Source organism: Sabethes cyaneus, chromosome 1 (genome assembly GCF_943734655.1).
Source record: "Sabethes cyaneus chromosome 1, idSabCyanKW18_F2, whole genome shotgun sequence".
NCBI lineage: Eukaryota > Metazoa > Arthropoda > Insecta > Diptera > Culicidae > Sabethes > Sabethes cyaneus.
The window spans coordinates 166,893,327-166,915,899 of NC_071353.1; the positions used below are offsets into that span (position 1 = coordinate 166,893,327).

The following is a 22,573-nucleotide window of genomic DNA, read 5'->3' on the forward strand; positions in this document are numbered from 1 at the left end:
GACTCTTCCCGTACCCACTATAATTGAATGACTGTCCTTGTCTTGTCCATCTTTTGTTTGCTCATCTTGTTCGTTGCCCAATTCTATTGTGGTCTATTTCACGGCTCCGCATCGCCCTCTCCATAGCAGTCACCTGTGACTGATCGCTTGCCGCCCCTCACGACATTATTGTCGCCGTGAAATAGGATCCTCGTCCAATGCTCCTCTACGCTTTTGCTGCCGTCGTCGCGACAAACTCAACGGACTCAACAAACTTCTCGAAAAATTTTACGGCCTCCATTTGCATCTTGCTTTTGTCCATTGCCCATTCCTGCCAAAGTTCAACTGTAATTTCCGATCTTTCTAAATCTTGGCGAAGTGCGGTTCGCCAGGTTGTCCAAGATTTAGGCGGTAGCGAAGGGCGATTCTTACTGGCATGGACTCTTTCACCATTTTCACAACCACCTTGCATCTCAGCCTTAGACAGACTTGGCTCTAACTGTCCCATCTCGAGCTGCAAACGGAAACGGAAACAGAAGAGGAACGAAGCACCGTCCACGGACAGTGTTAACCAAGAGAATTATTGCCAATTCAATAGGCTGTTTAAAATCGATGAGCAGCGGAAATCCCGATTTTTAACTTGAAAAACTTTATAAAGACCAATCCGTAAAATAAAGCTTTATACTTTCTTGCAAGCCAGAAGAACACAGAAGTGCGTGGCGATTACTGTAAACGTGGTTTTATTTTGAATCATATTGTTATTGTAGATAATGTTATTTTATTTAATTCGAAAGCAAATTAATTATTGAGTACCGTTCTGATTCAAACTTCGAACACTTAAGCTATGCTGAAACTTTGTTCAAAGAAAAATGTTCGAAAACAGCATGACAATTTAATTATTTTCGTGTTAAAATTTTAAAAATGATGATAAAATGTTAATTTGCATTGAAGAACACTAAAAAACTGCAATTCGGTTTTGATTCAAACTTCGAACACTTTCATGATCGACATTCAAAGCTCGAATATTTCAGTCTCAGACATCGAACACTTGTATTACTTTAAAAAGTATTAATGTTTTTAGAATCATTCAACTTAAATAAGTGAAATTTCATCCTTTTTCTAAACACTGTCTTTTTAAATCCACCTAACAGTATGATTTAAAATTTTTCACACAATAATTAGTTTCAATGCGTACTTCTGTAGTTAATTGCTAATATTTTCAAACTTTATGTAACACATCTAAAGCAAGTTAACTTTGTACAGCTTTACAATGCAGATAATTCATTTCCTTGAAGGAAAATTCGGAAAAACCGGATATTATTTGTGGGTATTCGAAGTTTGAATCACACCTCAAAACGTGATTCAAACTTCGAACACTTTTTATTTATCTAATATCTTTGAAATAATGCATGAAATATTGTATTTTAACTATGCTTTAGTACGTATATATCTTGCACTTACCTAATAATCAGGAAGTGGGAAGGTAAATGTTCTAAAATTGGTAAAATAATGCAAACGAAAAAAACTGCCACTTTTGCACGAAACGCTAAGAGTATTGGAACGAAGTTAAAATCTGAGTTCTCACTTTTTTACAGCGCCTGCTGATTTCTTACAAGGAGTCCTACAGTTCAATGTCATACCCACCAGATAGAGGACATTCTAACGAACACGGTGGTGTACAATAAGCATAATATTTTATCATATTAGCGATACTAACGAGCATTTTATTCTGAAGTGTTCGAAGTTCGAGACTGTTCTAAGTTTGAATCAGAACGGTACTTCCACTTTTGTTTTGTGCTAGAAGCGTTAACACTCCGTAAACTCTTTTTTCGAGTTCGTTAGGCTGTAAAACTCACAAATAATAGATTTTATACAAAAATTTTTTACTGAAGTTTAACAAACTTTTTTTTGCTCCCCGATTTTTAGAGCCAATTTTGAAGGCCGGGGGTACAAAAACTTTAAAAATCATTTGCAATGGCCTTATATGATAGTAAAATGACAACTAATTCTGCTTTCCTATTAATATTGTGTAACAGCAAGATTAGTATTCGGTTTGATATTATTGATAACAAAAGTAGTATTCAATTTAATTTCACGGCGTGGAATTTTTGCAATCAATTTTGATATTTTAACCGCTAAGTCGACCAAAATGAAATCACTCCGAGTATTCAAAATCCGTTACATCAAGATATCAAATTTTGTTTTCAATTTGCTCTAAAACTTTGCTAGGGTAAGCAGTCCAGTCGAGCAATCAAATCGAGCAGTCTAATCGGCCAGTCCAGCCAGTCGACTAGTGAGGTGACTGAGGATAGAACTCATTACTACGAAAACATGATGTCCTCTCAGGGGCCTGTTTTTAATTACCGATAAGCCTTTTATGACGTCCTGTCAGAGACCTGGTTTTCGGTACAGAGATAAGCCTCTTATATAAATATAAGAGAATAGATAAGGCTTATAAAAGAACAGAAACACACGCTGGCGACACATCCCAAGTAATAATTCTAAAGCCACTTGGTTTTACTTGAATTTTATAAAAGTTGTATTGCGGTATTAATCTTTACCTCTGGTTTTATTATGGTGTTACGCAATACCAAGAAGATACGAGTCAAAACGCACTTATTGCTAGACCAATAAAGCAAAAGCAAAGCCTTGGTGCTACATTCCGTTATCGAAACTTGACCTTCTGTTTTTATACGACTGACTTCGCAGCCAGCTGTTGAAGTACAAGACAATTGCAGGGCCAGTTGCTACGATCCTGTTGGCTCTAAAAGTTGGCTATAGCCAATCAAAATTGATCTTTATTACGGTTGCTTGTCAGACCGCAATGAATCTATTAGTTTTATAGAGGATTTAAACCCTTACCAAACAGATTTATCATTGCTATTATGAAGAATATTAGAGCTCGATACCGAAATCATTTTTTTATGCGAGGCCATATTGCCATATTGTAGTACCGTAACGCGGGGTAACATTGATCAAATGGACCATTCGCATTTATATGTGAAATAAACAACTTCTGCCTACTTTCCTGAACTGATCAATGTTACCCCCAATGATCGATGATAGCCCGTTTTACGGTATATTGTTTTAGCTCGCAAACAAAAATTCATCAAAGCAAAGTGTTATGCAGAAAGAAACTTATTATCAATCAGTTTTCCTGTCAGAGGAAGCAACTAAAATGATTTTGCTGGAAATTGAGATTGACTAACTGAATAAATTTATTATGTTAAAATTGCCAGTTTTCGAAAATTGCAAAATTTCGATAGCGCGTTGATTTTATCTACCTATCATGCACGATAAAATTTAATGCGCACATGCTACAAGCCAATAAAATTGCTCACAATTTATTAAATATTCTATAGGATATTTTATTATGATCGCTATAAACCAAATCGATCAGAATGACCTGACAGTAAAACTTTTACAGCCATTCCATTTTCGTCACACGTCACACGTTACAACACGTCACAGCGCATGATATTACCCGAAAGATTTTGAAGTCGTCAGCGAAGAATAATTTTCGCGTACAGGAAAAAATAAGTGGGCTCAGTACAGTCCCTTGAGGAACTCAGCAAGGAAACATACAAATAAATTGAATTATCAGCCGTTGTAACATTAGTGACCTAGAAAGAACCTATGTCAAATAAAGTAAGTACAATTTTTCGACATGATAGTCATAAGAAATGTGGAACCAAACGAGCACGCAGCTGTACTCGAGGATGGTGGTTTCAATTCAGTACCCCGCACGAAACCACATTTGCCAACACTTAAGTAAGTAGGTACGTGTTCGCCTGCCATTCTGTAATACGTAAAGCTCTCTGATATTAGTCTTGCACAGTAAAGAACAATTTTCAAACTGGTTTTTCGTGGCTTCTGCTTTTCCTATCGAGCTCGGTGGAACGGCTCAATCAACGCTGCCTTCAACACAATTCAACCGAATTTCTATTTACCATTCTTTCACCGGAGAGCTTTACTCGTGCGGGGGCAGTCCTTGCACATATAATTCCAGCATCCATATCGTTACAATTGCACTATTTTACATTCCCAAATGGTTCACGTCTTGGTTCTGAACCTCATACTGGTTCTCGTTTCTTTTTTGAACCATTCCTACGTGTGTCGCATAGCCATCGCATACGGCTTCAGCTCGGCTCCGATTCCGAGCCAGTCAGTCATTCGCTATATGCATGCACGAGATGAAGGACCGGCACGTGCTTCGTAACCATTTCATAATAAAGGTTTGCCACCCGAATTAAGTTATTTCCCAAAAGAGCTGATGTACCTAGTCGTTTAACATTCCAATAGTGTGTCCGTTGCACTTTCCCCCGACGATGGTCACGGGTGCAAATGAAAATTTATAGTTCTAAAATATGACTGGCGCTTATTGGGAGTCTGTGGATGAATGACTTTTACCAGCACTTGACGTTATAATTTATTGTTCGATACAATCGTAATACAGCTGTATTTCAGAGAAGGAATACTTATACTACCAACTAGAGGACTGTATTTTCCCGTAATAAAATACACAACAGTTAACAGTGAAGATAATGCTCTTCGAAGGTTCAAACCCGTGTGATTGATTTCTGAGATTTGAATACTCAAAATAATAGTTGCATCCCTCAGCTTTCGGTTCCTAGCTCCGGTTTTCTTGAAAGCTCTTTGCCGCCTTCCCACACCTAGGTTCTCCTTATAACCTTTTAGAACATTATACACTGTTAATTTTGGCATTTTTAGCACTTTCGCCAATTTTGATCCAGCCTACTTTGCAATTTCCAGGTGTTTGTGCAAGATTTTTTACGTCGTTCGAGCTCCATTCTATACTGTTCCGCAACGTGGTGAAATATTTTGACGAAACTGTTGTTGTACCAGTTGTTCTTCATGAACATGTAAGATCAAATGGTCAATGGTTTCAGTTCTTACCACAAGGGCCGAGCCCTAAAAAAAAAAAATTAAAATTTCGGGACAAATATATTTGCGGTTAAACGGCGTGTCTCAGCTCAATGTGGTCTTCGGCAACTTTTTGAATGAAAAAATGATGCATCTTTTGAAGGGGTCGTCCAATATTTACGTGTTACTTTAACAACAATTTAAGTAATAACTTTTTGAGTAAATTTTTTTTCACCTTTTTGGTTTCAAAATATTAAATATAAACCAATTTTAAGTATTTTTTCTGAAGATATCGAACTTCTATCTTCTACCCATTTTCAGCAATAGACCTTTGTTTATAAACGACCCGTCAAATCACATTTCTTCTTGTAACATGTTTATTTCAACAGACAGCTCAATGTGATGTTCTAGAAAACATTTTGCACATAAAAGAGGAATATTTTTGCTGAAGACTGTTTTGCTTTTTCTGCATTAATTAATAAGATATAACTGTTTTTAGGCTAAAAACCGTTTGATGAAAAATGAGTATTTTGTCAAGGGTGGTGTCTTCAAAGAAGTAAAATAATAAAATATAGCGCATCTTTCTGTACTATTAGGGTGACCATGAATTCACCTATTAGGGTGATACAAACTTTTGTTTTCTTAATTAATTTAAAAAAAAAAGTTTTTTTCTCCAAAAGTTGCAGAAAATACTAAAATAAGCAACTTTGCTGAATAAAGTAATTATCTATCTCTTACCGGTTACGAAATATAATGATGTGTTAAAAAAGAGCACTTAAAACTCAATTACACTCAATAACTTTTCACACGATTATTTTATTGCTTTCAAATGTTCTACAAAGTCATTTAGTATGTTAAAATACATATTTTCTGTGAACACTATATGACGCTAGGACGCATATTTATTAAGTTATAAAACGTATGAAAAAAAAATCCTCACTATTCCCAGGTATTCCCAGCCATGGTATTCCCAGGTATTCTCTGAAATACACATTTGGGCAGATAGCTTTGATAATTCCCTACAAATTGGTATGCAAACTAATTGCAGATACTTGCAGATGGCTAAGATATTCGTATTTTTCATCAGACGGTTTTTAACCTAAAACCAGTTATATCTTATTAATTAATGCATATAAAGCAAAGCTGTCTTCAGCAAAAATATTCCTCTTTTATGTGCAAAATATTTTCTAGAACATCACATTGAGCTGTCTGTTGAAATAAACATGTTACAAGAAGAAATGTGATTTGAGGGGTCGTTTATAAGCAAAGGTCTATTGCTGAAAATGGGTAAAAGGTAGAAGTTTGATATCTTCAGAAAAATTACTTGAAATTGGTTTATCTTTAATATTTTGAAAGCAAAAAGGTGAAAAAAAGTTTACTCAAAAAGTTATTAATTAAATTGTTGTTTAAGTAACGCTTAAATATTGGTCGACCCCTTCAAAATATGCATCAATTTTTTATTAAAAAAGTTGCCGAAGACCACATTGTGCTGAGACATGCTGTTTAACCGCAAATATATTTGTCCCGAAATTTTAATTTCTGGCCCATAGTGGCGGTGACGCACGACTGGCGTCCAAATTCATTTTAGCCAGACTTAATGACATTTGAACCTTTTTTAAATTGCACGTTGTGCAAACTAGCCGGGTTCAAATTAAAAAGTGTTCAGATTAAAAAATACTACTAAACAAAATTTCTCGACTTGAAGCTTCACAGAGGTTCATATACGCACAAAGGTTGGTATATGCCTGGCAGAAATCTGCCAGTGAATTTCAATTCCTGCCATTCTTCTCAGCTTAAAATTAATCCTGGTGTACCCCAAGGCAGCAATATGGGTCCTTTGCTATTTACACTGGTTTTACTGGTGACTGGTGAAAAATGTACTCTGTACTCTGAGTGTACTCTGTACAAGATGCTCATTAAACCTAGCAGTTCTCTACGGGTATACAACGTGGATAATAGTCGAGGAGAACCTGCGTGGGTTCTGTAAGTTTTCAAGAAACGAATGCTAAAAACGACCTTCATCAGCGTACGGAAGAACGGAGTGTGAAGATGGACTCTATGCTAATGCCGGACAATTACTCTGCGAAAGTGGTGTTTGCTCCAAATCACTTAGGAATAAGACGACCAGGAGCACAGTGAGCCAGGTGGTAGGACCAGTCGGAAGAAATCTAGCGGCGAGTACTTGATATATAAGGAATTAGAAAGCAGCAGTCCACAACCGAGTTATTCGGACGAATTTGGTTTCACCTGGGTTGGTCTGAGAACGAAAAGCCAATTGAGCAAAGGTTACATTAAAAAACCAATCAATTGGCTAAAAGGCTTCGTTAAGAGTGTTAAAGTCAGCTCTATTAAAATTGAATGCCTGTCGTACAAATTCTCCGAACGAGTAGAAGTGGCACAGAAAAAGGCAACAGTAAAAGAAGGATACATATGAGTAGGAGCTCTCCAAGTTTTTGGCGCCAGTAATAACGATATCTGGAGTGATGACAAAAAGATCCAGATCTATAGTACCATTAGAGACATCCGACGCCGTTATTTCAGCATCAAATTGTGTAGTACAATCACTAGCGAACACAGAAGCAAAATGATCGGCTAACAATTCGCAGGATTCGGTAATTGTCGAGGATTCCGTTCTGCCCTGGATCACACTAGAAGGAATGGAAGCGCTTTTGCTCTTAGAGTTTATGAATGTAAACCCACCCGCACCTGCAGTACGCAGGATTTGTAGAGAGAACCATTCAGCCTACGGGAAGCGTCACTGGCATCTCTGAAAGCGCGATTATTTAGCGGAGCTCCTTGCCTACGAAGTAGTCTCTGTTTTGGGTTCCGATTCCGTTTCTATCTGTCCAGGGAAGAAAGATATTCGTCATGTGCTTCAAAGTTTATACGACGATAATTTAAGGGTGGCATTCCAACATTGGTAGCTGGGGCGTCAACGCGACGTACCACTATACCACACAAAACCCCAGCGGACGATGGCGAGGTTCGATGGGAAGTAGTGGAGATATTGCGCAAATCACAGAGGAATCTTAATCAGGAAGACAGTAAACAAGGTCGAGTGTTCGTCCGACTGATTAATTAATCAGTGGATTCACTTGTTTTAAGTTTAGAAATTCGGATCCATCAACCACAGCAGCTTTAGCAGTAGGCAGCAGGAGGCAATTGTTGTATTGTACTCCATGCTTCCCATTAAACCAGCAAATTTGCAGTTGGTTGTTATTACCGCAGTTCAAAATTCTGTGGTCAGAATCCCCTTTCTCTCGTAGCTCATGGATCGAGAGGATATGCTCGTCTATGAGCCTGACTATCTTGCTTCTATCGGGAGGGATGTAAACTGCTATAAGCAAAAACTTCTGCTAACAGCAGAAACACAAACTTGTTCGAGACCATTTTCATGGTTAAGATCGACCATCGAACTAGGAAACGCTGAAGGCAGATCCAAACAGCTGAAGGGAATTGATTCAGTCATCTAATGCGGTTTCATTTAACATTATTAGACCATAGCTGCAGTCATTAAATGCAAGGAGCAGACCGTCTACTTCACGGTGAATATTTAAATGCTATCCGCTTTATTTTATCTGGCTAAGTAACGTGGGAAGTTGTTTTCTACTTTACTGTGAGGAAAAATTGCAAATTTGTATGTTAAACTACCCATACTTTCATAGTTACGTAACTGCCAAAATGAATCAGCATTCATTCATGAATCAGCATCAGCATCAGCATTTCCGTAGTTGTGCAGCATATGCGCATTAATTTTAATCGTGCGTATTGGCATGATAGATGGAAAAAATCAACACGCCATCGCAATTTTACAATTTTTAAAACATAAAAATTGAATATTGTTTCAACAAAATATATACAACATTTAATTAGTCAATCTCATTTTCTATAGCAAAACCATTTTAATTGGTTTCTGTGACATGGAAACCAATTGGTTATTACTTTCTTTCTGTTACTCATATTTTTAAACAGAGCTTTATAAACATAGCGGAGAAACGCTAGCAAAGGCTCTACACTGGGTTATTTCGAGAATTTGAAAGGAGGATAAGCTACCGGAGGAATGGATAGAAGAAGTGGTTTGTCCCATCTACAAAAAGGGTGACCGACTACACTGCTGCAACTATCGCGGTATTACGCTGGTAAACGCCGCCTACAAGGTACTCTCCCAGATCCTGTTACGCCGGTAGCACAAGGTTTCGTACCTTCGTTTCGTACGACACAAAAGACCCCAAAATCCTTTAGGGTTTCTGCGGAGATCAATTTGAATCATCAATTTGTAGGTAATAATCTGTTATGAACAATTACGAAACGTAGAATCGCGTATCTATTTTTGCTGTCAAACTAGATCCGACAGTAATTCTATCACATAAAATATTGTTTACGGTGAATTTCATTATCAGTGAATGTTATAAGTATGTTATCGACACTCTACGACCTTTAATTTAATAGCGAAAATATTAATTGGTCAATTTCATGCTCAAATGTTTACGTTGGCATCACTTCATATAAACGTCCGTTCCCTTGGCAACGTACAACAACGACGGTCGCGGATTCGGAATTGCAATCGAAACGAAGTGAAGTTTTTCCTATCAATTCAAGTAAACAATTTGGGTAAAATGATTATAATATCTCTCTAAATAACTGTTAGGGTGGTATATTGAAGTTTTCGTTGCCTCAAGTAAAGTTTCGCGAGTGATGTGACGACGAATGGAATGGCCGAAAAAAATTAATGAAAAATCGACGGCGAAAAAGTGAAAATATAGTGTTGAATTTTAATTGGGCAGAAATCTCAATATTTAGTGTAATTTAAGCCCCAAAAAGTAATAGAACCCTTAGAATGCAATGTTTAGTGCTTTGAGTTCCAAGATGTTAGTACGGCTAGCAGGTTAGTTGAACTTTTTTGTTTGTTTAGATTATAGTCACTTTAACCAGTTTTGGGACATTCGTGGCTTCTGCGGGGTTGGGATTTGAACCCAGGTTCTCGGCGAGAGAGGTGTGAGTGCTAACCACTACGCCAAATCAACTCCAAATTGCACGAATTAGATTACAAAAAACTTTTCCATCAACAATTTGTTTGGTAAGATTTGCGACAAACGATAACGTCCAAAATTGCCATTTCCAACAAGATCCAGTGCTAGAATTGATGCGCCATCTTTGCTTGTATTCTTGCCTGACCATCACTCAACCGCAGATGAAATAGGTGAAAATGGTTTGCCCTCACAATGCTGTCCTCAAGACGCTACTAAATGTTAATTGAACAATAAATAACTCAAAACGCAGAACACAACCCAGAAAATGTTTTCAATACACCGTGCGCGACACAACTTGTCGGACATTGTTTGACATTTTCAAACTTCGAAGCACCGCACCGAATTCCCGATAATCTTTTCCCGAGTCAGCATACGCAGCATAAAATCATCTGTTTACCATAATAAATTAACACCTCTAGCAGGAAGCCGAATTAAATAAACTTGAAGGCATTCTTGGTGTGTCCGAAATTAACGGCGACAGCCGGCCATCCAGAGCAGATGGATTATATCGGCACAATCCGATTAAATTATTTGGCCGAGCAGCGAACCAGCAGCGTCAGTCAGCCGCGCTATGGTTTACCTCAATTATTTAAATATCCTGACCACGATTGCACTTTATTCCACGCCGAAATCCCAGCGCCGCACCGTTCCCGGTTGGCGTTTTGACCATCTTCGATGATTGATGTTCGCTCAACTGTGCGTTTTAATGGTCGCTCGCTTCGCCTACTAAGACCTTAATAACTAAACATTTCACTGACGGGACGGCGCATAGATCGTCACTGCCTGCTGCGGTCGGCTGGCCTAAATCATCTTTCAACCCACCGACCTGCCACCCCGTTCCCCGAACCCTTGGTTCCCTTGGTGGTCTTGGTCAAGTAATAGCGTAAACTAAAAATTTGCTCACTGAATTGCTGTCGTCGTTGTTGTTGTTGTTGTTGTTGTTGTTGTTGCTGTTGCTGGTGTTACACAGAGATTCGCCCGCTTTCGGCAGCTGCCTGGCTGGGATGGGATCTCTTCCACTCTCGCGTACTCGCAATGGGCACGTAGGTATGTGCATCGCATCGGTACAAGATTATTGATTGCAGTTTTGGCCCGAAGCGAAGCAGCATAAGAAAATTTCAGCTGTCTTTCTTTCCCCACTGGTACCTCGCCGGTGGCGCTATACAACAGAAATGTCAACTACACCACCAATGACGGCGGGTGGAAAAGTGTCCGTCTGCCTGCTATACGAAGTCAGTGCGGGATCGGTGGGGACACCCCTCGCCCCCGTACCAGCATTCTTGACCACACAAACACCCCAGCAAGTAGACTGTGAAGGACTCTCAAACTACACAGCGCTGCTGCTGGTCGGTCAGCGAGGAATGGACGAAAAATTGCCCTCCCTACTCCCGACTGACAGGCAGTTTCTCGGATTCGTGTTCTCTTTTTCGGTCCGGTTCTCAGAGCTCAACCCGAAATGATACACTTTCACGCTCACGGTTCACTCCGAAGCGAACTTTTTTTTTTTGCTTCATCAGATGCAACTGTGGGATGCATTCTTTGGTTCTGAACTTTTCCAACCGGACCACTTTCCGCCCTTCAATCAGAACTACTCACGAAACCACTTATACTCAAGAGCCGATGGGAAACCGTTTCTTTTTTGGAATCGTTTTCCCCCATCCAACAACTAGCTACCACTGGCCACTGAGCTGATAGATCTCTTCATGGCACACTTGAGCCGACTTTTTTCTCGTTCAGATATCCGCTTCTGTCACTGCTTTAATTTTTTTTTCTTGTTTCTCTCAACGATTGCTGCGATCGCCCAGACCACAGCGGGATACAACGATGGTGACAAATTAAAAAAAAAAATACACAGTCCCCCCGTAACAAACTGTAGGTATGTGTGTTCTTTTCTTAGCCAGCCAGAATAGTACTTCTCGCAGGCCGGTATTCACCAGCAGGCGGCTGAAATCCCGCACACAAACACGCGCGCGCGTGAAAAACCGCAATTCACTCCGATCGGACCAAATCGGACACGCACACGCGAACACTTTTCACGATCGCGATCTCAAACCTACCGGGAGCAGCACAGCGAAACTGGCGTCTTAAATTCCGAAGACACTGCGGAAGTGGGGGCCGCAGAATGGCGCCCAAACCGGATGGCGGTGACGGTGACGATGGCCGCGATCTCGACGACGACGACGACAACGACAACGCACAGGACGACTGCTCATCGCCAGCGCTCGAACACTTCTAAACTGTGCCGCAGAGCGAGCAGCAGCTGACAGCAGCCTTGAATCTCACACAGCACAGCATCCCTTCTCGTGGTGAGTGGAAAGAGAGGAAAATCACCATTCACTAGCAGAGCACCAGCAGAGTGGGTGGAAAATGCGGACCAACACACACAGTCGCTCGGAGAGCGCCACAGGCACTCAGCATAGAAGCAACCGTGAAAGTGGAAAAGGGAAAACATATTAAATTTCCGTTCCGCCTGAATAGGCGCAAAGACCAGCGACATTCGACTGCGACTGACTACTGGTGTGTGGCAGTTAGCAGATTTCCATCGTATCTCCCCCCGGTTAGCAACTCACAAGAAGCATATTCATACCAAACCTTCTAGGTCAGGTCGCCCCATTGAGCACATAAAGTCGAAAGAAAACCATCGCACAGAACAAAATAAAAACAATCTTTTCCTACACGGCCCGGAGGCACACACAGATGTCCACCGTTCCCGTGAGGCCACCGTCGTCGTCGTCGTCTGTGCCGTGCTGACTCGACAGAAACGAAACCGGCTAGCTAGGCTAGGATGTATGCATGCATGTGGAACACGCTTTAGAATGTCACGGCTTGACAGCAGGCGAACAAATTTGATTTTCCTGGCTTCTTTCCCAGCCAGCCTCCGCCGTATTGGCCACCGTCGTCGGGCTTCGAGCACGAGCCTAATTTTAGTAAGTGTCGTTGAATAAAAAAAACAGCAAATATTGTTTCAATGTAGATAAATCAACGGAATATGCAGCACTGCTGCTGCTATGTGACGTTAAACTGTTTGGGGATGAAAAACATGCAGCGCCTGCTGCGACGCTGCGGTGCAATGGAGGCGCGCGATATTTTTCGATGCTGACAGGCATATCACTTGTGAGTGGTGAAGTTGAAATCGAACGAAGCTCACAAGCTAGACCAGAAAAATAATTTTATTAAAAATCACATAAATACCAGAACAGCAGCGAACACTAGTGAGTATGACATGCTAGAACACGTTATGAATACATTATGATTATATACTAAATTTTAAATTGGAATTGGTGGCAAAATCAACGCAACGACGCAAATGAATTGTGTCTAGAAATTAATGCCGGTCCGGCAAGACAATCTCAGGACAGAGGTCCATCAAACGCTCAACTAGAGCTTGCAGACAAAAATGCCAACGAACCTAACGTGGGTCGTTGAAATCCGTTCGGCCAGCTAAACAGGGCTTAAAGTGTTAAAATCCTCTAGGCGTGAAATTGTAAAGAAAGTAATGAAACAAAGGTTGTTCGAGATCGAACTAATTTTCCGGCCACCGAAAGTCTTTCTTCAACAATAACTTGGAACCGGAAACACGTAACAACACCGGAGGAAATAAACGTACTGACACTAAGTCCCAAGTGGCTGGTGAACGGCTGGTGATCCTTAGCTTCTTATCCAGCGACTCCCTTCCGTACCTCCTCGTGGTACCAGTCGGAATACGAGCAACCTTAGCGGAGATCAGGTAACCAACCCCGGTGGAAACTAAGGTCGTATACCGACCGAGAAGGAAGTTGAGTGTAGCAACGAGGAATACCATTGAGCGTGTGTTCCCATGTCAGGAGCGGCTCTTGGTGGCTTGACGTTTTCTCAACCAAGTCCGCAGTTGTACTCCAGGTTAGGAGCGGCTCACGACAGCATTTGGAATGCGTTGAAATCCAAACATTTGCTAGGAAGAGGCTCCAAAGAAAACAACGTTCGTCTTCCACGGACAGTGACTATTCACGACGATGAACTGGAGGTGGTTAATTGAGTTCATATATTTGGGATCTCTGGTCACCGTCGACAACAAAACGAGTAAGGGGATTCGACGACGCATTCAAGCTGGAAGGGGAGCCTGCTTTGCCTTCCGTAGGACGCTTCGATCAAGGAGCATACGGCCCCGCACAAAGCTGACGATGTACAAAACGCTAATCAGACCTTTAGTCCTCTACGGACTACGGAGGCAGTAACTTTGATTACGAAAGATATACGTGCACTTGCCGTATTTGAACGAAAGGTGTTGCGAATTATTTTTGGCGGAGTACAAACAGATAGCGGAGAGTGGCGTAGACGTATGAACCAGTTTCAGGCACTACTTGCAGAGATTCCGTACATCGTTCATCGTACATCTGGCGAAAGTTGAGAATCTACAATATGGAAACTGTTCCCGACGAGGAAATGTCCCGGTGTCAGGACGGCGAGGTCATACGGATCGTCCGGTAATAAAGTCAGTGGACGGGAATTGAGGCACATCTCTATCTGCGCCAGTAATTTGAGCGAATTTCTCGAAACACCAGTTGAAGATTTGATTCCGATCTGCTTGTTGGACCTTCTGCAAGCGATAAATACCGTGCGGAGCGTTCAAAGATTAACAGAAAGAACGATTGGATGATTTATGTCACCGAAAAGTGGGGCCACCAACGCGCAGGATACAAACCGGATTAAGCCATTACAGAGGCGATGAAACGGCTATCACGATCGCCGGAAGTTGGATCAGAAAGCTCCTCAGAGGATTGCTTTGCTTGTGCAAGGTGACAGAGTGACAGTTCGGCATTCCCTTGGCTGTCCCTTGGCGTAAAATAGTTAACAAGAGTATCTTGTGGACAATTCCTCGCAGAAGCTCAATTGTGTCGCGGTCATGGCGTTCAACGGGATTCTGCGTCGTTCACCAAATACATCAAGTGTTTCATCGTCCAATAACGGTGATTTCGAACGATCATTTCGGAGAAAGCCCTGTCCACCAACAAGTGCGATTAAGAAACTCGACAGGATTCAACCCTCGAGAAGCATCATCATCAGAATGTTCTATTTCGGGAATGTAGCGCTATCAGAATTGGTGGTCTGTTTTTTCTGTGAAACTGTGACTCCCAATTCGGTACAAACGTTTTCCATCGGATCGGCGGCGCTCGCAACCACTGCAGCACCGTTGTTAAATCTCCAAAAATGTGCTGTTGACCGCAGCTTCAGTGCGACATTTTGCTTCTTGTACAATTTGACTGCAAGCTAACGGGTTCATAAAGGGTGTCCCACATAAAATTGCACCACGGAAGAAAACATTTGGCTGCAGCTTCTTCTGTACGGAAACCCACTCTTCATGTCTTGCTCAGATTTGACCTCCTTGGGATGCTTTCGTAGTACCTGCTTCATAATAACCCTAGATTTTTCGATGGGCCTTAGTTCCGGTGCGTTGGGGAGGTTCATGTCCTTGGGTGCGAAAGTGATCCCGTTGGCTTTGTACCACTCCAGGACATCCTCTGAATAGTGGCATGAAGCTAGATTCGGCCAGAAGATCGTAGGGCCGTCGTGTTGCTTTAACAGAGGAAGCAGACGCTTCTGTAGACACTCCTTGAGGTAGATCTGCCCATTTACAGTTCCGGTAGTCACGAACGGCGCACTGCGTTTGACACATGATGTATTTCTTGACAAACTATGAAAGTTTCTGCTTCCTTATTTCCTCCAGAACATCAACATTTGTGCTGGGCGGTGAAGAGCAGTAGTCCCAGAAGCTAGCGGAAGTCCGTCTTGACGTATGTCTCATCATCCATGATGAATGAGACAATGGGGTATCGTCAGGATCTGGGTGTACAGTTCCCGGGACCGTGACTTTCCCGCCGCATTTTGCCGTTCGTCACGATTTGGAGCCTTCTGCGTGAATGCGTACGCTTTCCGCATTCAACTTGCGCTTTTTTGACGATCGTTTACCTGTTTTTTTGAATACCAGTCAATCTGCCGTTTGTGCTGTTGCCGCCTTGTAATTCATCCGCTAATTCAATGCCTCTCACGAGAAATCAACAGTCGTTCTCCCGCTTTGCGTTCATATTGAAGAGTGTAAACTGCAAACTGACTGGAAGCGTAAGGTGACGTATTTTTTCGTTTCTCTTTTTGTCTCCAAATCGGCTATCCACAGTCCTAATAGTCCGACGCAAGCGAAATGTTCGTTTGTATTGGACGGAGTCCAAACAACTTCTTCCATGCACTTGTAGTGTGACCACTTTTTTTTTGACGTAGAACTAGGTACATCTTACTTTAATATGGACGCATGCTACGGAAACAAAAACGATCGTAACACGAAAATGTGGTAGATTTTAAACGGCGATAACTCAGTCAGTTCTGTACGGATTTTGCTGGTTTGCATACCAATCGATTCACAAAACATGTGCCTATTCTGTGGTTCTTACAAAAAGATGGATTTTTACAGCTAACTGCCGGAAGTTTTGCATTAAGTTGAACAATTTTAGTGAATTTACATAAGCTTCCAGCCAATCACGTTTGAGCATCTTCGGGCATGAAATCGATAATTCCAATGCATTTATTTGGTAGATGTGAGAGTAAAATCCATCGTTGTTACAACCTTTTAGTCTAATTATTGCTATTTTATTGAATATGAATTTTATTGAAAATCTGAAATGCAACACAAAATACTATCAGTTTTCGTTGCTACGTGTTGCAATAACAGTAAAAGTTTCGCGGCCTGCTGGTGATGGCTCGACCAGCTACGCCCTTTACATACGTAGATGATGGAATGAAAGACTTTGAAAAGAAGGACTGACTTTGAATCCCTGTTCTAATGAAACAGAGACTACTTAATCTCATAGTTAGTTTCTGCGAAACGTTTAAATGGTATACCTAGTACGTAAATTTTACTGGTTAGCTCCGCAAATTAATGGCAAAAGTCGCGCAAGTTGGAAAAACATCACCAAGGGTGATAATAAGACACAATGTACATACATAAGGTTCTGAAGCATGTCCACTCTTACTATACGCTGATAATTCTTCAAACGAAATGAGTAACTTCGAACGAATTCCTGCCGAGACTTCTACTCTGACTCACTACAGTAATCGCTTTACGATTACCGCTCGCGAGAGTCAAACCTCTAGAAATCTGCTGTATGCAGGAGACTCATTCGTATGTTTAGTAGCTGTTACATGTGTACTTGTGTACTAATTCCACAGAGAACAGACATTCATCTTGAACTCGCCACGTGTGTAAAAGCTCAGCCGCCATTTTGTAAGTATGTGGTAATGCTTCCACTACGTGGCGCTCACATCACTGACAGAATGAGCTTTTGTTGTTAATGTCTGTCAACGCGTATCAAAGCTCTCGTCATTATTTTAACTAAAGCATTCAACAGTTGCTACAGTAACTAACGCGCTGTTTACCGCTTAAAATAAAAGTAAACATTTATCAAAAATAGTAACGATTAAATTTCTTTTTAATGTAGCTGCATGGCTTGCCCATAACTTTGGCCAATTAAAATTAAAACAGAGTTCATGGCGACAAAGGTGATTTCGATTACGAATTCAGTGTTTCGAGCCATGAACAGACCAAGAATACGCTGTGATTTTAGCGGCCGCCGCCTTCGAGGTCGATGAAACAAAGCCAAACGCTGCACTAACGGTGGACCTCAATGAGTTGTAGAGGTTTTCCGGTGCTAAAAGACGAAAAGGCTACTGCTAGTACCACCGCACTTTATGTGAAACCATGAAATGGTACGATCCGACGCGAAAAAACTCCAAATAAGATGCCTATTTCACATTTACATTTAGTAAAATCAAAGAAAAATTTGAAATGCCGTTCGATTTCTGTTTTCCATGTTTAGCCGTGTTCAACAAATAACATAAACAAATTCGAGCCGTTGCTACAACCGTTGCTACAGAAACTGATAATAGAGTTGCTAGTATTTCGAATATGATGTTTATGACAAGAATATATAATAAATTTGGCAACTTGGATGTTGGGCAACTGGTGCACCATAAGAGAGATGTCGCTAGTGTCTTGTTCAAAAGTTTACACACCATTTGCATGAAATTTTATATGAACATAATTGTCTGTTCTCTGTGCTAATTCTAAGTAAATGTTGCAAAAGTTTTATAAATCATCCACCAATAAGGTGGAACTTTAAAGTGAAGGTCGTCAGAAACCAGCTGCTTTTTTACTGATTTCAGTACATGTTGCCACTATCGTTTTGTTTATGCTAAGTTTATGCTGAGTTGCTAGTAGTAGGTAATAATCTGTTATGAACAATTGTGAAACGTAGAATCGCGTATCTATTTTTGCTGTTGTTGAACTATATCCGACAGTAATTCTATCACATAAAATGTAGTTTACGGTGAATTTTATTATCAGAGAATTTTATAAGTATATTTTCGACACTTTACGACCGTTAATTTAATAGCGAAAATTATTGCCCAATTGCTCAACGTAAATATGGCATCACTCCCGTTTCCTTGGTAACGTATCAACAACGACGGTCGCGGATTCGGAATTGCAAGCGAAACGAAGTAAAGTTTTTCATATCAATTCAAGTGAACAGTTTGGGCAAAATAATTATAATATCTTACCAGATAACTATTCGAGTGGTAAATTCAAGTTTTCTGTGTTTCAAGTTACGTTTCGCGAGTGATGCGATGAATGGAACGAAATGGAAAAATCGACGGCGAAAAAATGAAAATATAGTGATGAATTTTAATTGGGCAGAAATCTCATTATTTAGTGTAATTTATGCCCCAAAAAGTTTAGTGCTTCGAGTTGCAAGATCTGATTACGGCTAGCAGGTTAGTTGAACTAATTTTATTTTTTTGTGATGGTTTCCCGAGTCTATGGGAGCATGTTGATACACTGAAGAAGGGAAGGGAAAGGTGATATTCGGTGCCATACTGATTGCCATAAATGGACTCTGACGACCTTGTCCTTAAGAGCCACCAAATAATGGTTGAAGAAATCTTTCACTCTGTACGGGACCTTAGAATTTTCTTTTCAATGAAATAAACTTATCAAATTCTAAAGGTATCACCAAAACCAATTAAAAATGTTAATTTATGTTGGTGCTCCAAGCTTAATCTAGAAGCCAAGTTCAAATTTTAAGTTTAGCAAACACTTTTATTATAAAGAAATATTTCATCAAGTGAGAATTAATTGAATCGACCGTTCTTTTCTAGATCAATTTTGCAGGAGGTGAAGTCCTTGTTAATAATCTAAATTATTTATTATTGCCGGTATTTTTTCAATGCATTGATTTTTTTGATCGATTGATGTAAGTATTTCTACAGGGAAAACATATTACTAAGACTCTCATATAACCAATGGTTGACTGATCTCTAAGGTCTTTTAGAAAATGGCTAAATTATACATAAAGAGGAGGTAGTGTCTCTGATGCAACCTTTCAATTTTTGTAGTATTGAATCATTCGATAACGCGGTTGCTTTTCATTAGCGTGGTGACTGGTGGTCATTTGACTGTTTTGCAGTCATTCGCTGCTCCAACCGGTAAGAAAAACTTGATCGAAAAGGAAATGTCAAAAATGTTTAGAACGCATTCGTTCTACTGTTCAATACGGAGGTTTGACTGAGCAAGCTGCTAGTTGCGTTATGCATAGCGTTCGTATTCCACCACTAAACGGACGGTGTGAAATTAAATGCGCAGTGGTGTAAATTGGGTAGAAAGAAAGGATCGGTTGAAGACTTGCTTGGACAGATTCAACTTTCTGGTCTAATCCCTGACTGAAGCATTGGGACTCTCGTTAAACGCTTCCACGACACGCTTGTGATCCTGATCACTAATAGAACATCAATTTTGACCGCATTTCTCCTTCCGTTCGATGCTCAGAGTTTCGTAGTAACGTTTACCCATACGAATCACAGTTAAGTGCACGATTCTGAGTTGTTTTCCGATGTCCCGATAAGATAGTCGAGGATTTTCCAGACGCTTGCGCAAAATCAATTCGCGTCGTTGCTTTTCATGTTACGCCATTTTTTCCAATTTTCGAAAAGCTAACAGTGCTAGAAAGACAGTGTAAATAATACACTCTAAACTGCTTCTATCCACATTTTTTAGATAAAATACCCAAAGGGTAATTTTTTACAGCGTTTTTTCCGAGATGCAATTTGATGTAGGATACCCTGTATGATCTAGTACTGCCGACTGAAGTCGGCAATTAGCCAAGAAATGCTTCAGCGGACCGCCAACCTTATGCATCTCATCACCTGCGCACAAACCTTTTCCCCATTGGTTTCGGCTTGAAAACAAGCCACGCAGCCATACGGTTCCTTACCCGTGTCGGTGAAAATGCGAAGCTGAAGATTTATCACTTGCTAGGATTGTGCTGTCCCGAAATAGCTTCTCCGGATTCCAACCTCTGCAATCGTCGGAATCAAGCTGACCCAGTGCATCCACGTAGGCAAGCATTCGTCGCTGATTCTCTCGTCCCAGCCACGTTCCCGTTCTCCACAGTTCTTGGACCAGCATCTTTCTCAGTACTGCTACAGAAGTCCCAGTGAATCAAACATCATAACGCAGTTCCGTTCCACCAAGAGCTGATAGAAGTTCTTCACGAGAGGCTGTAGAAAATGAAAACGCGTCTTTTGCCGGTTCGCATACGGTACACGATCAAAGGCCTTTTAAAAGTCCACATATACCGTGTCTACTTGCACTATTTTTTCGACACACTGTACAAGCGGGGAGACCAACGACTACCAATGGTAGTTATAGACCGCCTTTTCATTAACCCATGTTACTATCCGCTAATAAAGTGATGTACATGAAGGTAAACTGCATCTACGATTACACACTCCAAGACTTTCGGGAGACAGCTAAGGATAGATATTGCTCGGTAATTTTTCATATCATAAGAAAGCATTCAGCCTTATGAGTGGGTATTATCGTAGCTGTTTTCCAGCATCGCGAAGCATCTATTCCTTGCGATAGGAGACGGACAACAGCAATCGGTTCGTTGAGGACGCATATTACTTTAATCATGTTATCTTTGGTAACGCTTGGATGAAAGCCAGTAAGATAAAGCCAAATTTTTTCAGCCGGGAGCTCAACAGCGATACAGATCGTTGATAGGTCGCTGAAATCGAAATCCTTCGTGCCACAACCACAACTGATTTGGTTTCTCCGATGACCAAACGTATTCTTGCTCCCACCGTCTTCCGAAGTTAACGCAGCTAACACCTCGGAAGAAGTTCTCCGTAGACTGCGGGTGATCTGGTTGTTGCTAACTAATGTTCAGGCAGAGAAGGACAGCTTTGGCGTGTCTGCTGCACTTAAATAGTCCAAAACCGATTGACAAAACTTCACGTGGCAATCCCACTGCTGTTATATAACAAAGAAGGGTTTTCTGCTTTCTCATGGCATCCTTCGTTATTGTGATTCACCGCGAAACCATGAAGTGGCGTTCCCAACACGTATCGGAATATAAAACATACCATTAATATAACTCCGTCGAAAGCGACAATAACTCTGCTTAGGGAACCGGATTACATTAAAAATTAAAACTAAAATCGATTGTACGGTAGCTTATTCTATTCGAAACTTCGAAACTTTCACTGTGAACAACTCGATACCTATCCATACTGTAAGAGAAACGATCTTGAAAGCATTACTTGCGTTAAAGCTTGCATACAACATGCGATCTCACGCACCACTCGGACTTCTTTCGTCTTTCTTAAATGTAACCGATGTGCTACATCTTGAGCATAAACGTTATCATAAATATATTTCTATCGTTAACTTTTGAGCATATCTTTTAAGTAGTTTACAAGAAAAGAGAGCAAGTTTCCTTACCACGATCGAAAAAAAACACAAATAAAGTTGTAATTTTTTTACAATTCACATCGCAAAACTCATTCGACAAAGTCCGATCCTTTGAATAGGATAATCTCTCTTGAACAAAAATAAATCTAGTAAATCTAGCATAATACGTGATTGTTTTCCTCTGGTCACACACATACATACACACAAACGCATTTGACACCCCGCCTATCATGCTGAACCTCTGCTCACTTGCGCTCCGCCGCACTGCCGGAAATAGAAATCGTTATTCGATTTCCACTGGAAAGGCCAGAACTGGCAACTGGCAGCTGACAGAAGCCGACTCTGCCAACCCCGTTGGCAACCGACGAACTGCGGTTCAATTTGGCATGTCCGTCCAGCGGAGCTGGATGGCCGCGCTCGGCCAGATTCTCACGCGATTCACATCGCAGCCGCAAATTGGACATCGACAGTGTCTTCTCCAGCTCGCTCCTTAGCCTCCCGATCGAGCAGGACGCGTCACTACTTTCGGTGAAAGTATCGAAACGATTGCCGCTTTTCGACGGTTCGTACTCGCTGATGGTGACCGCGATCGGTTTCAGGGTTTTTTTCATCGTCGGTGGTCCGGTGTTCTGCGGACAGAAATAGTACGACGGTGGCCGGACCGGCGTTGGCGTCGGGTTAGTCATCTTGAACGATTCGATCGATTCCAGTTCGGCCACGTCTCCGTTCGCTTTGGCCAGCTCGGTGGCGGCCACCCGACCCATCGTTCCTTTGGTTGCGGCGGTCGTGCTGCCTGCACCGGCAGCAACAGCCGGTGGCGGAGCCACCCCGTCCGTTGGTAACTTGTCTTTGGAAGGTGATTTCTAAAAAGGAAATAAACAATTTTGTTTCGTCGTTTGAG

The 22,573-nt window shown here is 41.1% G+C and overlaps 1 protein-coding gene across 4 annotated transcripts in view; it reads right to left on the reverse strand.

Moving 5' to 3' along the window:
• Positions 1-21,616: 21,616 nt before the first annotated feature.
• Positions 21,617-22,573, reverse strand: part of LOC128738287 (serine-rich adhesin for platelets) — an 80,336-nt gene continuing 79,379 nt past the window's right edge. For all 4 annotated transcript variants that reach the window (XM_053833326.1, XM_053833335.1, XM_053833305.1 and 1 more), the window contains one exon: positions 21,617-22,535. In XM_053833326.1, coding sequence (XP_053689301.1) covers positions 21,918-22,535 — 618 coding nt within the window. In that variant the 3' untranslated portion in view covers positions 21,617-21,917. The remainder of the gene's footprint in view (positions 22,536-22,573) is intronic.